Raw genomic sequence first — 18,601 nt, 5'->3', positions numbered from 1 at the left:
TCTTCACTGTGGTAAGTTGACAGCTGATGCTCTCCCGTCGACTCTGTTTGCTCTCCTCGTTCTGGTGGAGTACCGGAGTCAATGGGAGAGCGCTGAGCGGTCGATTTATCGCTTCTATTACTAGACATGATAAATTGACCCCTGCTGGATCGATCGCTGCCCACCGATCTGGTGGGTAGTGTAGACAAGCCCTAAGAGGTGATCAGAATTAGATTCCATTCCTAGTTTACAGAGGCAGCCAAAGACTGAGGGATCCAAGTCAAAAACGATTTTATTCTGGGAGATTCCAGGTCACTGGTAATTCTGGAGATAGTCTCTCTCTAATAAAAAGTGACTTATAAACCTTTGAAACATCGTCACTATCTTCAGGCAGTTACAACAAGGGTGACTTAGGAGTCCTTGTCCCTCAGTAGATTCCTTTGATTCCTTCTTGTCTCTCTTCTAACCATCTTGTCTGCATAAAACACTGGGCAGTCTGGTTCAACAGTGGAAATGCCTGAAGCTATCTGAAATGTTTTGAATGTCATGGGGTTTTTTTTTGCCTCAGGATTTATGACTTGTTTTCTGGGAATCTTTCTTCAGTTTCTTTTACAAATGTGAAAGTATGTAACTCTCTTCCCAAAGAAATCCTCTTCTCACCATGGAGAGTCCAGCTACAGTCCTTGGACATGAGTGCAAATGTAGCAAAATTGAGCTCTTGGGGTTTTTAGAAAGTTGTGTGTGTGTGGATGGGGAGAGGAGGAATTCCATGGAATGACTGATAAGTCACTCTGGAGTTTTGATACTTGACTTTATGAGCATCCTGCCAATGAAGTGAAACTACACTCTGTGTCAGAACCACTTTGATTATAGCATCTAGCAAATCTCTGTTCCATTTCAGTGGACTTCCATTTATAGTGCTGGTGACACTAGCCGCAGATGGGCTCACCTGGGCTGAGGTGTGGTTGTGATAGCCTTATGTTCTTAAGAGCTCCTGGGTGCAGTATTGAACAAACGTAACATCTGGCACTTGTCACTTTTCCAACCTCTCTCTCTTGCTGCGTTGGTAACTTGTAGCAGCTTCTTATGGGCTAGGCTGTGAACACCGGGCATGTTTTCATGAGTAGCTAGCTTAACTTTCCAAACCAGCAGCTTTCAGTGCTCCTTTCCAAGGCAGAAGGAGCATTGGTGGCCACCCCTGTTCTCAGTCACTGTTTGTTTGTCTGAAGCCTGGTCTACCCTTGAAAATTAGGTCAGCATAATTATGTCGCTCCGGGGTGTGAAAAATCCACACCCCTAGCAGCCTAGTTAAGCTGACCCAAGTCCCTGTGTAGACAGCACTAGGTCGAGGGAAAAATTCTTCTGTCGACCCAGCTACCGCTTTTCACAGAGGTGGATCACCTACGCCAACGGGAAAATCCCTCCTGTCAGCATAGGTAGTGTCTACACTGAGGCGCGACAGCAGAGCAGCTGTTCTGCTGTAGCGTTTTAAGGGTAGACAATCCCTTCGCTTCAGTTCTGCTGGTGAGTGTCAGAGATCTCTCCTTGCCATAAAGAAATCCAGGAAGGAGATCACCTGTGAAAGGTTCTCTAAGAACTGGGCAGGGGGTAGTAATCTGGTTGCTCTGGTTCACTGGCTTCCTCCAGATTTAAAAGGACTCACACCCTGGCCGGCTTCACTGTGCAGAACTGGTCCTGCCATCTCCTTTCTCTTCAGACCTGCCAGCCTCTGAGGGGTGCGTGCGTGCCGTGGGCAAAGCCAGCGTGGCGGGTGTGCTGCACTTCTGACTCTGCCACGCGATGGAGGGGAAAGGCAGCGGGCAGAGGAGAGCTGGGGTTTGTTTGGAATGTGAGAACAAAATGGAGGTTTCTGCTGCGTGGACAAACAGCCCTACAAAACCAGGGACTGTCGTTGGGGGAGGGGTGGGAGGACAGAAGCGAACGGCAGCTTTGAAGGGACCAGCAGCTGAAAGTGCAACCTTTAAAATGGCCCCTTTATGGATGTGCTTGTAATGCAATAGCTTATGGCAGTAACTTGATTTGGGCTGCTGAAATGTTGTGCCCTGACTGGCTGTGTCCAGATTTCGAGTGATGCATAGTGCTTGGGGCTTGCTCCAAATCTCAAATAAGGGCAGTCTCGTAATGCTGGGTTCTTTATTGGTCTGTACTTGGATGTGAGCAGCATTTCCCCCCTAGGAGACAGGTACAGAACAAAATCTGTTCAACTTCTTCTCTCCCGATTTTGTGTACTTCTGCAGGTGATGGCCCTCCTGCTTGGAAACACCAAGGATTTAACATTTGTAATTTACTTCAACACTTTTTGCTTGCTTCGGCAAGGCAATAAAAAAATGCTCCAGAAAGTATATTAAAGCAAATATAAAGAGGATTTGTGATCCTGAAGGAGTTTGTCACGCCAAGAGCACATATCCTTAAAAGGAAATGTGTGGTTTACTTTCCCCTCTTGCATCCTGTTATTTAAGCTATTTTAAGTTTTTTGTCTGGAGGAAGCTGAGCCAGAGCTGAAGTGGCTTTGATTTTTTCTTTGCTTGCGGTTTTGTTGCGCCACCTGCATATGGGCAGAGCCTGGTGCCGTATATCATCGCAGTGACCTTTGAGTGGGTCCAGCATGCGGGCGTGGAGACTCCTTCAGCAGAAATAGGAAACTTTGGATGAGCTGTAGTTTCCTTTCCATCAAAGTGTAATGCTCACAGTCTGTAGTTTGCCTGTTAGAACGATTCCATATTTGCTTCCTTGTAGTCCTGGCTCTTCTGGTGCCCAAGCGTTGGTTCTGGCACAGGCTTTCTAACTCGGGACCTTCAGCCAGTGAGTAACCTTTACTCCACTAATAATGAGCTGATGTCAAGACAACCTCCCGTCTTACGTCTGGCCAAATAGTAGAGGGCATCCAGAAATGCAGGAGATTAGCATGCAGTGAATTTGTGGAGATGGTATACAGTAGCCTACTAGAACTTGCCAGCACGCAATAAGGACCCTTGTAAACAAGTCTTGAATCCTATGTGCTGTTGTCATTTTGAAAATCTCTGTTGTGCAGTGCCGGAACGAGTGCGGAGTAAGCCTCTGGAAGAGTAAATGTCCTGTGGTTGAGGGGCTAGAGCTTTTTGTCTTTTTATGGGAGTTACTTTCATTGGGTCACCACAAGGACCTGCTGAAATTTGAAAGGAGAAGTTTGTCTCCAGACCATACAAATTAAGGTTGTGTATGTGTTCGTTCGTTTTCTTTCTCTGTCTCTCTCGTTAAGGTTGCCAGACTGTATAGCCCATAGTAATATGCATCTCCATTCTGCTTATCAGTTCCCCTTCCCAAACTCGACAGCCTCTCTTCTGCCCATATCTCCACTCTCACTTTTCTCCAGAACAGGCGTTCTGTATTCAGTTGGAGTGCTTGAATCGCATTGTAACTAAATGTGAAACTTCACCTACTACACAGGGGCTTACAACTCGGTCTGAGCAATGGTGACCATGCCAATGAGGTACTAGGCCCCTTCCATGAAAAGGTAAATGGTAGACTTACTGCTTTCTGTCAAAGATGGTCTGTGGCTTTCCCCTGCCCAGTAAAGACATAGTAGCTTTCCATAACCGATCTTTAAGGTGTTTCAGAGCCAGGCTGCAGGGTCACTCTCAACTGTTTTTGTAAGTGCTTGGGTGCTTCTCAGTTATTCAGCTAGATGCTATCCGGGCATTCCTGGCTTCCACTCTGACTGCATTAAAACTATTCCAGTTCTGGGGCAGCGTATCCATCCGACTTTAAAAACCTAAATCCACTGCTCTGTTGCCAAGGAGTTAAGACTGAAAATGCAAAAGCCTCTGTGTATTGTAAACCCTCTGCTGTGCGGCCTGGTGTCTTGCAGCCGAGGCAGGAGAAGAACTATTTAAGTTGTAAATCCCAATCGCAAAGCAGCTGGGACACTGATATCCCTATAAAACAAGGTGCAATGGCAACACCATAATGCAGAGTCTTAAAATATGTTGGTTTTTTTCAGGTTTTTGATCAGAGTAGTAAGCAGGAGATCCTGGCATATCTCTGTAAATCATTGTAGCTGCAATCAAACTCAACAGAGCTGGGATCAGATTTAAATAACACTAACTTAAGCTAAAATGGGACCGTGGGGCTTGTTTACACAGTGCGTTAGTCCACATGAGTGGGGTGCGAATTCTAGTCCTCCCCAATGCGGTGTGCACGAACTGGCCCGCGTGGACCCTGCTGGTGTGCACTACAAGCTTCCCGGAGTGCGTTAATGGGTACTCTGATATGGGACTTGTTAACAGGCACGAGGGAGCTGTTAGTGCACACCAGTAGGGTCCACACACACCAGTTAGCGCACGACATGCTGGTGCCAGCTAGAGCCTTCCCCCCCCGGCCTCCCATCTGCCCGAGCCTTGCACCGGCAGGTGTCACTGCGCATGGCTGTGCGGGCGCAGCATGTAGCTATGTGTATGCTACACGGCTACCCCCAGTGGTGTGCGGTAGTGTAGATGTAGCCCGCGTGAGTCTCGACGGCAATTAAACACCCACCACATCTGTACCGGGTGACTCACGTTCGTGGCGCTCAAGGCTGTTGGGGCTGTTTAATTGTGGTGTAGACATTTGGGCCCGGGCTCCGGGGCCCTTCCGCCTCGTGGGGTCTCGGAGCTCGGATTCCAGCCCGAGCTCAAAAAGCTACACTGCAATTTTACTGCCCCACAGACTGAGCTCCCTGAGCCGGAGTCAGCTGAGACAGGCCAGCCGTGGGTATCTAATTGTAGTGTCTAAGCGTCTAGCAGCGGTCTGTCTGCTTGCAGGCTAAGGAGAAATTCTTGGTCAATTCATCATCCATTTTTTACATAAGTGTTCTGAGAACCTGGTTAAGAGAATGTGCCATTAGGTTCCTTTGAAATGACCAGCTGTTCAGGATATGGTTGGTGATTATAAATACATTTTTATTTTTATTTTCCCCAATAAGCAAATATTTGATTATTTTGGAGTAATTTTGATCTGCAAGAAATCCCAGAGTAAATGATTATCAGAAGCATGAGAAATTCTTTTTAGTGATAAGCTTAAATGGTGGTATAGTCAGCTGAAATGTCTCTGTTACGGGACTAGCTTAAAATAGCATTGTGTGTCTGTGATCCTTGCCTTTTGGCTAGAGTTGGTGAGCGTTAGAATAAATCATTTGCCAAGAAATGGTGAGCCAGACCCTACAACTGAAGTTCTATATTATCTGTCCGCATCAAGTTACCTTTTGTTTTTCTTTTATAAGGTTGTCCCATCATTCCAAAATAAAAGAAGCTTCCATGTGTCTCTGTCTGTGTCTCTCTCTCTCTCTCTCTCTCTGTTTCTCTCTCTTCTTCCCTCCCCCCGCCCCCATGCCTTTCACAAGAGAATGAGCGGCCATTTAGTGAAAATGTCTTCTGTAATAAGGCACTTAGGATGGCAGAGCTTTCCTTTCTGGTAAAACTATTCCTGCCTGTTTTTAAAGGTAAATCTAATCTATTTGAAAGCACCTGATGATAGGATGTGGAAAGCAGTTTGTATAGACTGGATGGGATTTCAAATGAGCAAACCAGGGATTTAGAAACAAACTAGTTCAAATAATTAGTCTCTCTTGTGGCCAGTCCTTGCTTACAGTATCTTCTCTAATTGTGGAAATGGTGGTTTCTGTTCTGTTCTGCAAGAAATACGGGGGGGAAACGTGAACCCACAGCTGGTGACATCCCTGGAGTGGTCTGTACCTTTAGGGGAGTGGAGTATTTGCTGGACCTCTGACTTAGGCCTGAGCTCCAAATAGTGCCAGCTGGCATTAAAGGCTTTCTCCTCTGTGATGCAGGGTGGGGATCCAAAGCAGCTGGCCGGCACTGAAGGTTGGCTGGCCTCTTTCCTGAGCTCTAGGGTTGAGGACTTTGGAAGTAAAACTTCCTCACTACGTTCCAACTAGCTTCCCATCATGTGAACTCCCATTCGTCACCTGTCCCGGGACACCTCTGGATAAACACAGATGTGCTGTAGGCAAACCTGGGTTGCAGATACTTTTTTATACACAAGTTTGAGGTGTCAGAAATGGAAAATAAATGAGGAATAGAAATAAAAATCCCAGCTGGCCTCCGGCCTTGGCTAAGGTCTGTATTTAAAGCTGCAAGGAGGCAGCGTTTTGCGTACTTGGCCATTTCCTTTGTAGAAAATGGTTGGCAGTCGTGACTTGGACAAATGTTAGCTTAAGATTCAGCAAAACTCTGCACAGGTGTCTCTGGGCTTATCTGACTTATTTGGCACAAGTGCAGAAGGTTCTGGTGGGTCATTGTGAACCAAGACTCCAAGACTTAGCACTGATTTGCAGAGGGATTTGGGGTGAAATTGAAGTACCACTTAAGGCCAGAGCTGGCCCTCTGCACGGGGGTGAATTGCCTCCTTTATGCATTGGGCATTTTCATTGGTTTCTAGGCAGTGAAAGGATCTGCCTTAAGGAACTAGTTTGTGCAATGAGACATTTTAATGAAAGAAGCTGTGATTTATCTCCAGGGGAAATAGCTTGCTGATGACATCTGACTGCTGGGCTTAATAAAGCTTGCTTTGTAAGCTTATATTTTTGGAATAAAGTTCTAAAATTGAAGGCCAGACAGCAGTGTTTTTCACTAAAATTACTCTTTGGTTAAAGCACGTTGTATTTTGTCAGCATTATTTTAAGTGCTGCAGTTGTGAATAGGATTTTAATCTTTTAGTAATTCACTTTGGAGTACTTTTGATTGTATTACATTTTAAGGAAGAATTTAGGAGTGACTACAGGGTTGTACTATGGTACCCTGGACACCTGCCATTAAATCATTTGCATTTCATTTTCTGGTGAACTTACTAAAATGCTTTAAAATACCACATGGAACTGGGAAACGGAGCCGGCTGGGGAGGGGTTTCTTTACTAGAACACTTGCTAGGCAAGATTTAATCAGGATTACAGCGCTGTTGTTAAATTAACTAACATTTAGATAACGGATCAGGCTTTTCAGTTATTTTAATGTGCTGTTGGCTTTTCTTTGTTTAAAGGTGGTTGTCTGTTAGATCAGTAAAGACTGACCTTGATTATTATTTTTTTGGCTTGGTCTTGGCTGGGGAGGGATAGTTCAGTGGTTTGAGCATTGGCCTGCTAAATCCACGGTTGTGAGCTCAATCCTTGAGGGGGCCATTTAGGGATCTGGGGCAAAAATTGGGGATTGGTCCTGCTTTGAGCAGCGGGTTGGACTAGATACCTCCTGAGGTCCCTTCCAACCCTGATCTGAGCAATTCTGTTTGTTGCCACAATCCAGTAGAGTCTACAACAACCTGGCATCTGAATGTGCCTCAGTGACAGACGTTGCTTCTGGGGCAGGCTGTTTAAATTCTGGGCGCTCGTAGGAAGGCAGCTGTGTTGTGAGTAGAACACATGTTTTGTCGAAGCACCACTCTCTTCCTGGAGAGGGTATGTGGAGTGAAGACTAAGGGTGTGCTTGTTGATCTTAAGGCATAAGAACTTACGTGTGTGACTCTCACAGATGCATTTGGCTGAATCCAGCTGAAAATACCTGTGGCTGCTGGAGCCGCTAGGCGTGTGGTCTGTTTTCTGCAGCAGACCAGCTCTCTGGGGAGGCAGGCTTGGCAATACACAGCGAATGTGACTGGTGGCTCCAACTGCAGAGCTGTCAAGGGAAAAGAATGAAAGACGACCGCCCTAATGCCTGTACTGGGGGAGGAGAGGAGGGAAAGAGAGATGTGGGGCAGTTGCTTTGCTCTCAAACAAGAGCAGCTGCTGTATCTAGGAGACTTGCCGGTCTCTGCCTTTTTCTCTGGGACCGAGGCCCTTTGTTGTTTCAGAGAGTGCTTGTGGATGTTAAATGACTCTTTTGCTCCTGAGGAGGCCGGTGGACAGCACCGGAGAGGGAAGTCCTTCCTTCCAACTCCTCATTCCACATGGGCAGCAGCTCAGCTTCTATACCCTGCCTTGCCCCTGGGCCTGGTCTAAGTGCTATCCAGGGGGTCACTGGTGAAGTGGCCCCCACCCCTAGAAACTGGATGAATCCCTCTCCCTCCGCACCTTGCATTGATGTAGGGCACAGTCTGTTAATGACGCAGGGCTGCTGTTGGCCGTAGCAGTTTAGCCTGCGAAGGCTCTGTACGCACCAAACTGTGAGGTCGTCAGCCTTCAGGGGGTTGGTTTTATTAATACCTGGTAAGAGTCCTCCCAAGAGAAGCCGTGCACAACGAGGGAGAATGGCGCGTGAGTCAGGAGGTGGCACTCTTTGGTCTGCCAGTGAACCAACACTCCTCGGGCTGGTGGTGGAGGAGTAGTCTTCCAGATGAGACCCGTAGGGGGCGCTAGACCCAGCACCTTTGGTAAATTCTAAATTGCACAATTATGTTCTGCTGATCCAAGCTACTCTTAAGATTTCTGTGGGATGCAGGATAATTGTTTCTTGTCCTTGAACTGTTGTATAGTGTGTTGGTGTTTAGTTCTGACATGCAATGCGTCGTATGCCTGTATTTCGGTGGCAGGGAAAACATTTGCTACATGGCATTTTGTGATTATAAAATATGCGGGATCCATTTGTATGAAAGGCAATAGATAAACTGAAAGTCTTGTCCCTTGTCCCAGTCTCTTCCTTACCCAAGTAGGTGTTTACTTACGCCTATTTCTGAGTATCCAGTGGCACTGTAACTTGATAGCTGATTATCAAACCAAATGTCATTGCATAGCACTCTTTGGCAGCTCACAGTAAATGGAAATGTTACTGAAGTGATTTAATCAGTTCTGTATTTGATTTTTTTTAAACATGTTTAGATTCCGAAAGCATGGAATCTACACCAATAATTTAAATTAGAGGGAGGTGTTTAGGATGTACGTTCTTACTCAGAAAATGTATTAAAATGGGTTTTATACAAGACGGGGGCACTGGTACTACAAAGACTTTTATGCAATGCAAAACCTTGTGCATGGTGAGCAATCCCATTCAAATCAAGTCTGAAGTCAGCTGGCTTACGTGCACCATGTAAAGTCAAGCCCGCTAGTCCGTGCAGGATCGGCGCCTCACTGCTGGTGCTTGCCTGCTAAATTTAAAGTCCATGCATTGAATGCAGGACCTCCAAGTCCCAGGTCTGACCCTTGTCATGCACGGAATGAGACGTCTCACAAAAAACCATGATGTTGTACCAGCTGGCTCCTGTCAGCGTGGGCAACCTTTCTTTAGTTCCTGCTGTTTAATTCACATTCTTGGTGAATCCAGTTTACAGTTATGAACAGCAAGTTTGTGTGACACAGGTAGATTTGGATCTAAAACGAGTAGACTACTTAGGATATTTATCTCCTGTTCAGTATTATCATCATCTCTGTGCCTTACAGAAATTACAAGACAAATGGTTAGACCCCTTTTACGTTTCAGTAAGGCATGCTGGGGGATTTGGGGTTAATTTATTTTGGTGACAACAGGGATGTACTTCCAGGAGGATTAACTTGTTTCTACAATTCTCTCCTTTTTCCTCCCCACTATGATGTAAAGATCTCAACAGCAATGGATTCATTTGTGATTATGAGCTGCATGAACTCTTCAAGGAAGCTAATCTGCCTCTCCCAGGATACAAAGTGAGAGAGATCATTCAGAATCTTATGATTGACAGTGACAAGAACAAGGACGGGAAGATTAGCTTTGAAGAATTTGTGTTTGTAAGTATATTTCTGCATTTTCCTGCAATTGAGCTAACCATGTTTTGCTATAGGGTTTTGTGACACATACACAATCTGAACTGCCTTAGATGAAGTCTAATAATAATGGGTGTAACTTCTCCTCACTCCATTCACCCTGATCAGACTGTCAACTTTGTATTAGGGCTTGATTTTTTTTTTTTTTTTTTAAAAAGACTGTTTGCAGTAATTCTTGTGCTTCTAGAAACACTAGCTGAATAGGCCTAGCCTTTCCTACCAAAGTACTGGCTTTCCCAGGGGAAAGAGCAGGGTTACTTTTGAAGGAATGGATCAGAGAACGTCTCACAACTTTTCCAGTATGAAAACTGTCTGTCTTAGAGAGGCTGAAGGGTCGTTCCTTTCTAGGGTGACTTGGTGTTTTCTGAGTAGAGGGAAAGGTTCTTTCACTTATCAAATCTCAGAAGATACTGACTTGAAATCAGCTTCATCTTTCCATACACTTTTTAGGTCCCCGACCCAAACCAGAACTGATATGATGGGATCTATGCGCTCATGCCACTTCACAGCTCGCTAAGGCCTGGTCTCCACTAGAAAACTAGGTCAGATTAACTACGTTGGTCAGGGGTGCAGAAAATCCACACCTCTGCACGTCGGAGTTAGCCCGACCTAAGTCCCCATGTAGACCGCAGTAAGTCGTCAGAGACTAATTCTTTCATCGACCTATCCACTGTCTCTTGGGGAGGTGGATTACCTACACCAGTGGGAGAATTTTAAGTATAGATAAGCCTTAAATTCTGTCCTAGTTCCTGGATTGTGGCTAGTTAATACTTGGTTCCCCAGACTAGTGGAGCAGAAGGAAAGGAACGTTTTTTACCTCTCAAGTTCATGTGACTACAAATCACTTGAGAATCTTCTCTGTTTGTTACAAATGAGGGTGGGAGGTGGGTTTATAAGGTACACTTTGAGGTTAGTTCTAGTTGCTGGTCTGATTGATTTAACTTTCACCACTGGCCTGCTTTTCCCTTCGGAGGAGGAGTGCAGAGCATGATGATCTGGTAGACAAATCTAGAATCTGGCCTTTGACTCTAAAAAGGGATCAGAAAAAGTGTGGTATTTCTGGCAAAGGCTTTCTCTGAAGACTGGTTAAATGCTGCCCTGTATCCTCTTTACATTCTGACAGTGATGTTGTGACAGCAATGCCACTAAATGTGTGGTGTGAGGAGGACAGCTGTTTTTATGTGCAACTTCTCTTGATTTCTTTTAACTTAGCTTTACCTTTTTGTTCCTCGGTTATTTTCAGACCCTCTGAACTCTTGAGTTCGGAGCTGAATAGTAAGTTGGAGTTCGTTTGCAGTTTGTGAGCACTTGCATGTGGGGTGCATGTTTCAAATGCCAGTTTGCACTGGGTCATAGTTCTAACTTGCACTAGAACACAGTTTAAAAGATTCTCGTCCACATAAGTGAAGTGTTTAATAATTTTGTATGTTAATAATATGAAGATCTCATACCAGCAACTAACCTCTGTGGGGAGACTGTCAGATTTAGCAACAATTCCGCTTATAAAGTTTGTTTATAAAAGTGTAGAAAGAGGGAATGTTACAGCTTCAGTATAATTACTTGGAGAAATAATATGAAGGAGGAGGAAGACTTATCTGAGGTTGACCAAGATTTCATTGCCAAAAAGTGGTCTTAAAATGAAGGGTTGGCTAGCCGTGTTCATTTGAATGACTTAAACAGTAGGGTACTGGAGCAGCTCTTTGACTGGTTGTGGAAAATAAAATAAAATAAAACACCTAGGTAACTTATTAAAATGAAAGTAATTCATCTAGTGAACAGCTTGTTACTTTTCAAAATGGTTTGCAGACCGGTCGTAGTAAACATGCCATCTGAAGTGCAATGCTTTTAAAAGAGGATTTAAAAGGGTCCGTTTGAATAGTCTAACAAATACTTCACTGTGTGAGGCTGCACGTTTCCAAATTCATAATAAAAAGAACTGTGGCACAAACTCACTCCTAACCCCGTGGAGCCTGGATCCTCTGGTCCAGCCAAGCTGTCCCTGGCGCAGGAGCGATGCAGGGAGGGGCGATGTTGCTGAATGCCACCTTTGTGCTACCCCATCCTGGTGGCAGCAGGGGCTGATTCAGCATGGTGTCTAACGCTGTGCTGACTGGCCATGTCTCCGGGGCTGAGGGCTTTAAGGAGTAGGGAGTGGGGACACAGAGCTAGCTACAATCACTCTGCTACTGGGACTTCCCTCTGCTGCCTGGTTAAGACAGGCTTACGGCCCTGTTCTGCAACCAGAGCTGCAATTCAAGAAAAAATTGAAAAATAGATAGGGCCACTAGAGAAGTGCTTAGTCCTGCCCTGACAAGGGAGTCCACCAGGCCATGCCAAAGGATCACACTACGGGTTGTACCAGAAGAAGGGGGATTGCTGAGACCGGCAAGGGACAGAGAAGTTCTAGAGGGAGAATAGTGAGCACTGGGGGCAGGAAGGAGCTTGAGCACCAGACACTGAAATCTGAGACCGTAATTGAGAGCCCTACCTGAGCCTTGCCACTGAGTCTCCAGGCAGAGCCCTGAGCACCATGCGAGTTTGTCTGACACCTATGTGATATTGAGAGCATTTCAGAGACGGCTGTAGGTGCCCCTTGCTGAAGACAGAAGTCAGTCCCTTCAGGGGGATTGAAGTCGATCGAGAATGGTTGGGTAGGGATATGTTCTGACATGCGCTTTCTTTTTTTTCCTCCTCTCCCCAACCTCACGAGGAGTCCCAGCCCTGAGGGCTTTTAGAAAGGTGCTCCATAATCAGCATTCTTCTGAGATTCTGACATTACCCCAGGTCTCCTGGACTTGCATTCAGTGTGCCTGCAAATGCTGCCTTTGGATTTCTGAAATGCTTAGCAAGGCTGCCGGCTGCCGAGAGCTGCACACAGGAGTAAACATTAGGTTTAAGCTAAAATACTGGATGGGTTTGAAATCCCGACAGGAGACTAGCCTGCTGCCTTCTTGGTTAATCTGTGGTGCCCATCACAAGGCACCCTTGAAGTAGTAGCTTTGAGTTAGCCAGGATATGGCAGGCTAGCTACTGTCTGTGACTAATGCTACTGCTCCAGCTTGGTGTGTGGAATTGTGCCACACTGGGACCAGATTGTTACAAGAAACGGGGGCTTATCTTCAGCTCCTCAGTGCCAAAACTGTGCCTTTTACACAAGAGAAGCAGAGGGTGCAGTATTACTGCTGGGCAGAGGGGGAAATGTGTGTACCTGGTAACTGTAGAGAGGAAAAGGGAAATACGAGAAGACACCATGTATCTTTAATGCACCAGGGAAAGAGGCAAAGCTGTCCTGCATGGAGAGCGTTCCTCTGCGGAGCAGAAGCTGGAGCTGAAAGCTCTTGGGTGCTTTTCCAGTAGGATGTGCCAGCTGGGAAGCTTTCAGTAAGAGCGCAGAAAAACTGGATGATTGTCAAAACCCCAAGAGGATGGCTGAGTCTCACTTAGGCAAATATTTCATGGAAGATACAAAGTGTGATTCAGAGATTGCTGTAAGCCCACACGGAGGAGCAAATAGGACTGGGGCTCAGTAGGGACTTGCAAGAGGAGAGCAAAATGGTGAGCTCTTGGAGGTTTGGACAGCTGATTAGGTTACGATAGTTCTAGGCAGAGGTCACCTCTGAGGAGATGATTTCTTGATGTTTAATTACGTTTTCTTTCCTAATCATTAGTTCAATAGACATTAATATCTGCAAAGAAATCTCAGCATAAACTTTTCCATGCTGAAGATTCTCTCTTGACCTCAAACATAAAGAGCATGTATTGAAAGTTTGTTACCTAGCAATAGCCTAATATGCTAGGAAAGTCACTGCTGCGGTCCATCTTAGAGATGTGTTATTTTACACTTGCTCAGATGTGCTTTAAAAAACTCAGATTTTTGTCTTCTGTGGGGTGTGGACAAAGTCACATCTGTGTGAACTAAAGACACATCCCATGAGCTGTCCTGCTTACACAAACTGGTTACAATTGTGCAACAGCTTTCTGAATTGTTTTGCTCACATGGAGACTGCATGTACACTTGCTTTCAGACTGCAGAGTTTTGAGCTCTTCTGGTGGCCTCTTGAAACCGAACTAAAATGATGATAAATGTATGTAAGTTACTGGCTTCTTAAGGCCATTTCAGTAGGTGTTTGTACTACTTAACTTGATTAAATCCAATGGAACCACATTGTTTTCCCCCATCGTAAATTTAGATCCAGCATTATTTTGCTAGACCATTCTTATGTTTACTGATTATACTACAATGTTTGCTTAAACACGTGTTTTCCAGTTTATAAAAATGAATGTTTGTCTAAACAAAACTTTCTGAACTGTAGATTTTCCAAGAGCTGAAAAGCAGTGATATTGCTAAAACTTTCAGAAAAGCCATCAACAGAAAAGAGGGAATTTGTGCGATTGGTGGAACATCAGAGCTCTCCAGTGAAGGAACCCAACATTCTTACTCAGGTATTACTCTGACATTCGGATGCTTTCTTGAGTGAACAGACCAAACCCTAGAACTAGCAAGTTTAATGACCCGGCAGAAAACAAGCTCTCTCCCCCCACCTCGCCCTGAATAGTTAAATTGAAACAAGAGCAAGGCTAAATATCAAGGGATGCCACATTAGCTCCGTTTAAGTTGAGTGGCTGAGTATGTCCACATTCCTGAGATTTGTCTTGCTAGCATTTTCAGTTTGCTGATATATTCCTCTTGCATTTGGCTATAGCCAGCTCAGTCGGTGACTTGTACTATGAAAATTCCTCTACTACTACAGAGGATAAAAAGCTCTGAATTTGACTTTTATGACCAATCAGTTCTTAATTTGTAATGATAGAGGTGCCGGGGCTCAAGTTGTTTTTTTTACGTTCATAACTGATGCAGCAAGCCAAAGGTGACGGGGCTCTGAACGGCCAAGCCTAGGGGTGCCGGGGCTCAACCCTGGCACAAATTAAGCACTGTGACCAATAAAGTGAAAATGTAGTACAATAATTACTGTGCACAGTTCAGACGTATGCTATGCTGTAAAAAGCCTGCATTTGCTTTGATTGCACTCTTTTTAGAGGAAGAAAAATATGCCTTTGTAAACTGGATAAACAAAGCCTTGGAAAATGATCCCGACTGCAGGCATGTTATTCCAATGAATCCAAATACAGATGACCTGTTCAAAGCTGTTGGAGATGGGATTGTACTATGGTAAGTCTGTTTCCTACAGAAGCCCTGTCATTGGGACTTGACTCTTCAATCTAGGCTGCTTTTCTGACCCTGTATGTTTGGATAGAATTCTGTGCCTGTATAAAAAGGGGTACGTAGCCACTTCAGACTTTCAGTGCAAGAGCATGCTTTTGCTTTGCTGCCAGCTTTGATGACGTGGGGGAAACTGGGGTTATATATTGTCTGTGGATTCTCGCTTCTCTTTGGGTCTTGTTACACGCACTGACTTCAGAAAAGTCTGTCCTACAAAAACCCAGCTACATTCATGGATGCACAGAAATGTGTGACAGTGACCTGTGGGGGCATGTTCTGACATCAGTCCAGTTTCCTTACATACCTGCATCTCGAAGCACTGTCATGTCCCGTGTTGGAAGCCTCAACAGAGGCTAAGGATGAATGCGTCTAGCAACAGGATCTCTGAATACCCGATTTACTTCCCATTGGCTCTAATGATAGCTGGATTAGGCTCTAGGACGAAGGTGGGTCCCATTAGTAGGGAAACTTGCTCTGCTGTTCACTGCAAAATGTGGAGTCTACTCTCCAGGGCCATCAAATAGCCTACATTTTCACTCTGTAGAAACGGCTTTTAGATTGAAAAGCAAGGTGACGTGGTATTCCAGGGGCACTGTAGCAAAAGGCGGAAGATCTACTCTAGGTTAGGCATTGCCTATTTTCACTTTGATGATGTCTTTACCTGCCTTGTTTTGACACCTGCCGTTCTTTGATCTACAAGTAGGACCAAGTGGGGAATAATTTATAATGTACAGCAAAACCTCTGCTTCGACTCCTCTTGCCTGTAGATGCAGGAAGCCTTGCTCTACACGCTGAGTAGTAGAAAAACCCATTCTGAGCCTTCTGTGAATTCGCTTCACACGCCATCTCTTCCAAATGTTTGCACTGTCTGGGTTTTTATTTTGGAATTCCTATTTAATATTAGCAAGGTCTCTCCCTTCTAGGTATGCTGAAACACACAACGGGGTTAAATCGGAAGAAAACAAATCTTCCCTCTAGAATTTACAGCAGAATAATGGGTCTTCGCTAGTTTGCTGATGGAATTCTGAATAATTCATGTGTTTTTACTCAAGCAACTGATCTAGTTCAGTGGTGGCTGTTACTGTGTTTAAAATTTCATCAGGCTTAACTATAAATTACAAATACATTCTTGATGTTGCAAATCTAAACCTTTTATTTTAAACAACTGAGTACAAAGTGTCTGATCAAATCTCATTGTTGTTCTGTTTATTTGCAACAACTTGTGTTAGGATTAAGCGCTTAATGGTGTTTGAATATTTTTGTCTTTGTCAGTAAAATGATCAATCTTTCTGTTCCGGATACAATTGACGAAAGAGCAATCAACAAGAAAAAACTCACACCATTTATAATTCAGGTATGGTATAATATACTTTCATGATCCCTTACAAAGATTGAAATCATACAGGGTTTGTGAGGGGAGATTAATACAGCAACTCACGGAATTAATTCAGGACTCTGGTCCAGAGCAGAGATCAGTTTTAATTGTATTTAATAATTTAAAGGAATCTCTGTACTGTGCATTAAATGGAAATCTTAGTGCAAAGGGTAATGTTCTGTAAATATTCGTAAGGGCAAGAGGAATGACGTAATGCCAAAAGCTGCTAAGGGTCCCCTTCACAGATTTTATCAAAACTGAAATGCTGTAGCAATCTACGTACCTCAAGGTTTATGCTGCTATTAACAGAAGGGAGGCCGATAGCTGTGCATGTGTGTTTGTATTAGAATACACAACGTAGTAAATTGATACATGTTGTAATACACAAACCTGTGTGTGCATATGTAACATTTTAATGCACGCTTTGATGTTCCAATCTTAATCTTGTTGATGCCACTCGATGTGACTCAGAGGCTGAAACTAAAAACCAGAGACTGAAATTAAACCCTTGGGTCTAATTCAGTTCTTATTAATTCAGTCCACTTCCATGAGACTTCTTTTAAAATACTCCCTTGGAGTCTAATGCAGCTATAGTTACTGTAAAACTGCAAGTTTTCTTCTACTAAAAGCAGGGAAGTCCCCAGGCTGTCTGCACTGAACAAAAGGCGGAGACCTCTCATTTAGCTCTCTTGTTTACAGGAGAACTTGAACTTGGCATTGAATTCCGCCTCCGCCATTGGGTGTCATGTTGTCAATATTGGAGCAGAGGACTTGAGGGAAGGGAAACCACATCTGGTGCTGGGGCTTCTCTGGCAGATTATTAAGATTGGCTTGTTTGCCGACATCGAACTCAGCAGAAATGAAGGTAGTAACACACTGCAAATGACTGTTTATCCTTAGTCAAGCCTAACCTTAGGGTGACCAGATAGCAAGTATGAATTGGGATGGAGGTGGGGAGTAATCGGTTGCTTATATAAGACCAAGCCCCTGGTCACCTGATCTTGACCTACTGTCCCGTGGGGAGGGGGAATATCTGAACGAGACTTGAAATTACTCATTTCAGCGGCATAGCTCAGCCTGACAGACATTGTCTTTCAGCAGCAGGTCCTTCATGCCACATTCTTCTCATCCAGCCAATCTACTCGTCATTTTTCTTACCCTTCTCTGCAAAGGGACTTCTTTTACTGCTCGCTTTGATTGTGAAGAGCCTGCTTTGGGCTCTCGGACTGAGAGGCCATTGACCCTCCCAGGACTCTATGGGGTTGGCTTGAATAGGCTGGATGGCATGTGCGGGTAGCGTGGGCACCTTTCAGCTGCAGCAGTAGCCACAAGGTTTTCTTGTCACGGGTCCACCTTGAGCTAAACCAGTGCAAGCTTCGAAAGGTGTGAATGAGCTCGTGTTCTTTGAGCAATGATCGATTCTGACGGGGAATGGGGGAACTGCTAAATGTCCATAGACCATTAATTAGATGTGTTTCTATCTGCAAGTAGATGTTCTCAAATCACAGGGCACCATTGTGTGATGCTTAGAGCTGGTCAAAAAGCGTGCCTTCTTTTCTCAGACTTGTTGTAACTAAAACTTTCTGGCTTTTTGACAAAAACCTCCCAAAACTGACTGTTTGTTTGCTCTTTTTTTTTAACCAAATTTAAATTTTCACAAAACATTTTTTTTGTCATGATTAAGTAAAAAATATTCAACCTGGTCTGTGAGTGTCCACTGTGCCTATCCTGAGTGTATCGATGCTGGCGTGCCCCCTGCTCTAAAACACCAGGCATCAAAGAGCAAGTGCATTCACTCTCTATTTCGATATGTCCTGGTGCACCTCCCCAGTTGTTGGAGAAGTTTGTTACAAGACAGATCTTGCTTATTGAATATGTAGCCAGCTGACTAAAATAAAAGGTGTAATCTTTAAATCATAATCTTGAAACTGGGTTGGATGTTAAATCAAGCAAATTTCTGGCTGCCTGATGGTTATGGCATGTGGACTTGTGACATCAGCTCTTCTAAGCGAGGCAGAATTGGACCACGCCAGACCTTGGATGGGAGCCCCTCCGTGCCAGCAGTGGTGTTAGTGATTCGGCGAGTGGCATTTTCTTGGTAGAGCTCGAAACGCTGACTCTTAGGGGGAGACTTCGGAAGATGTTTGGATCACAAATAACTGCACGTTGGCCGTTTCCCTTCTTCGATCACCTAAATTCCCCTGGCACCTTTTGGTAGGGTAGCTTAGCTTTCCTTTCCCTTGTCAAAGACCGTATAGTGACGCCGCAGGCCGCCTGCCACATGTAGCTGCTAAATGATCCCACCCGTCAA

The 18,601-nt window shown here is 44.7% G+C and overlaps 1 protein-coding gene across 14 annotated transcripts in view; it reads left to right on the top strand.

The window, feature by feature from the left end:
• Positions 1-18,601, top strand: part of PLS3 (plastin 3) — an 82,864-nt gene that overhangs the window by 53,655 nt on the left and 10,608 nt on the right. For all 14 annotated transcript variants that reach the window (XM_043521843.1, XM_037908107.2, XM_043521837.1 and 11 more), the window contains 5 exons: positions 9,495-9,658; positions 14,008-14,137; positions 14,732-14,864; positions 16,188-16,269; positions 16,990-17,155. In XM_043521843.1, the coding sequence (XP_043377778.1) occupies positions 9,495-9,658; positions 14,008-14,137; positions 14,732-14,864; positions 16,188-16,269; positions 16,990-17,155 (675 nt within the window). The remainder of the gene's footprint in view (positions 1-9,494; positions 9,659-14,007; positions 14,138-14,731; positions 14,865-16,187; positions 16,270-16,989; positions 17,156-18,601) is intronic.

This window comes from Chelonia mydas, chromosome 9 (genome assembly GCF_015237465.2).
Source record: "Chelonia mydas isolate rCheMyd1 chromosome 9, rCheMyd1.pri.v2, whole genome shotgun sequence".
NCBI classification, from domain to species: Eukaryota; Metazoa; Chordata; order Testudines; family Cheloniidae; genus Chelonia; species Chelonia mydas.
Note: the sequence above shows the minus strand (reverse complement) of the source record. Positions and strands in the feature narration are given on the sequence as shown.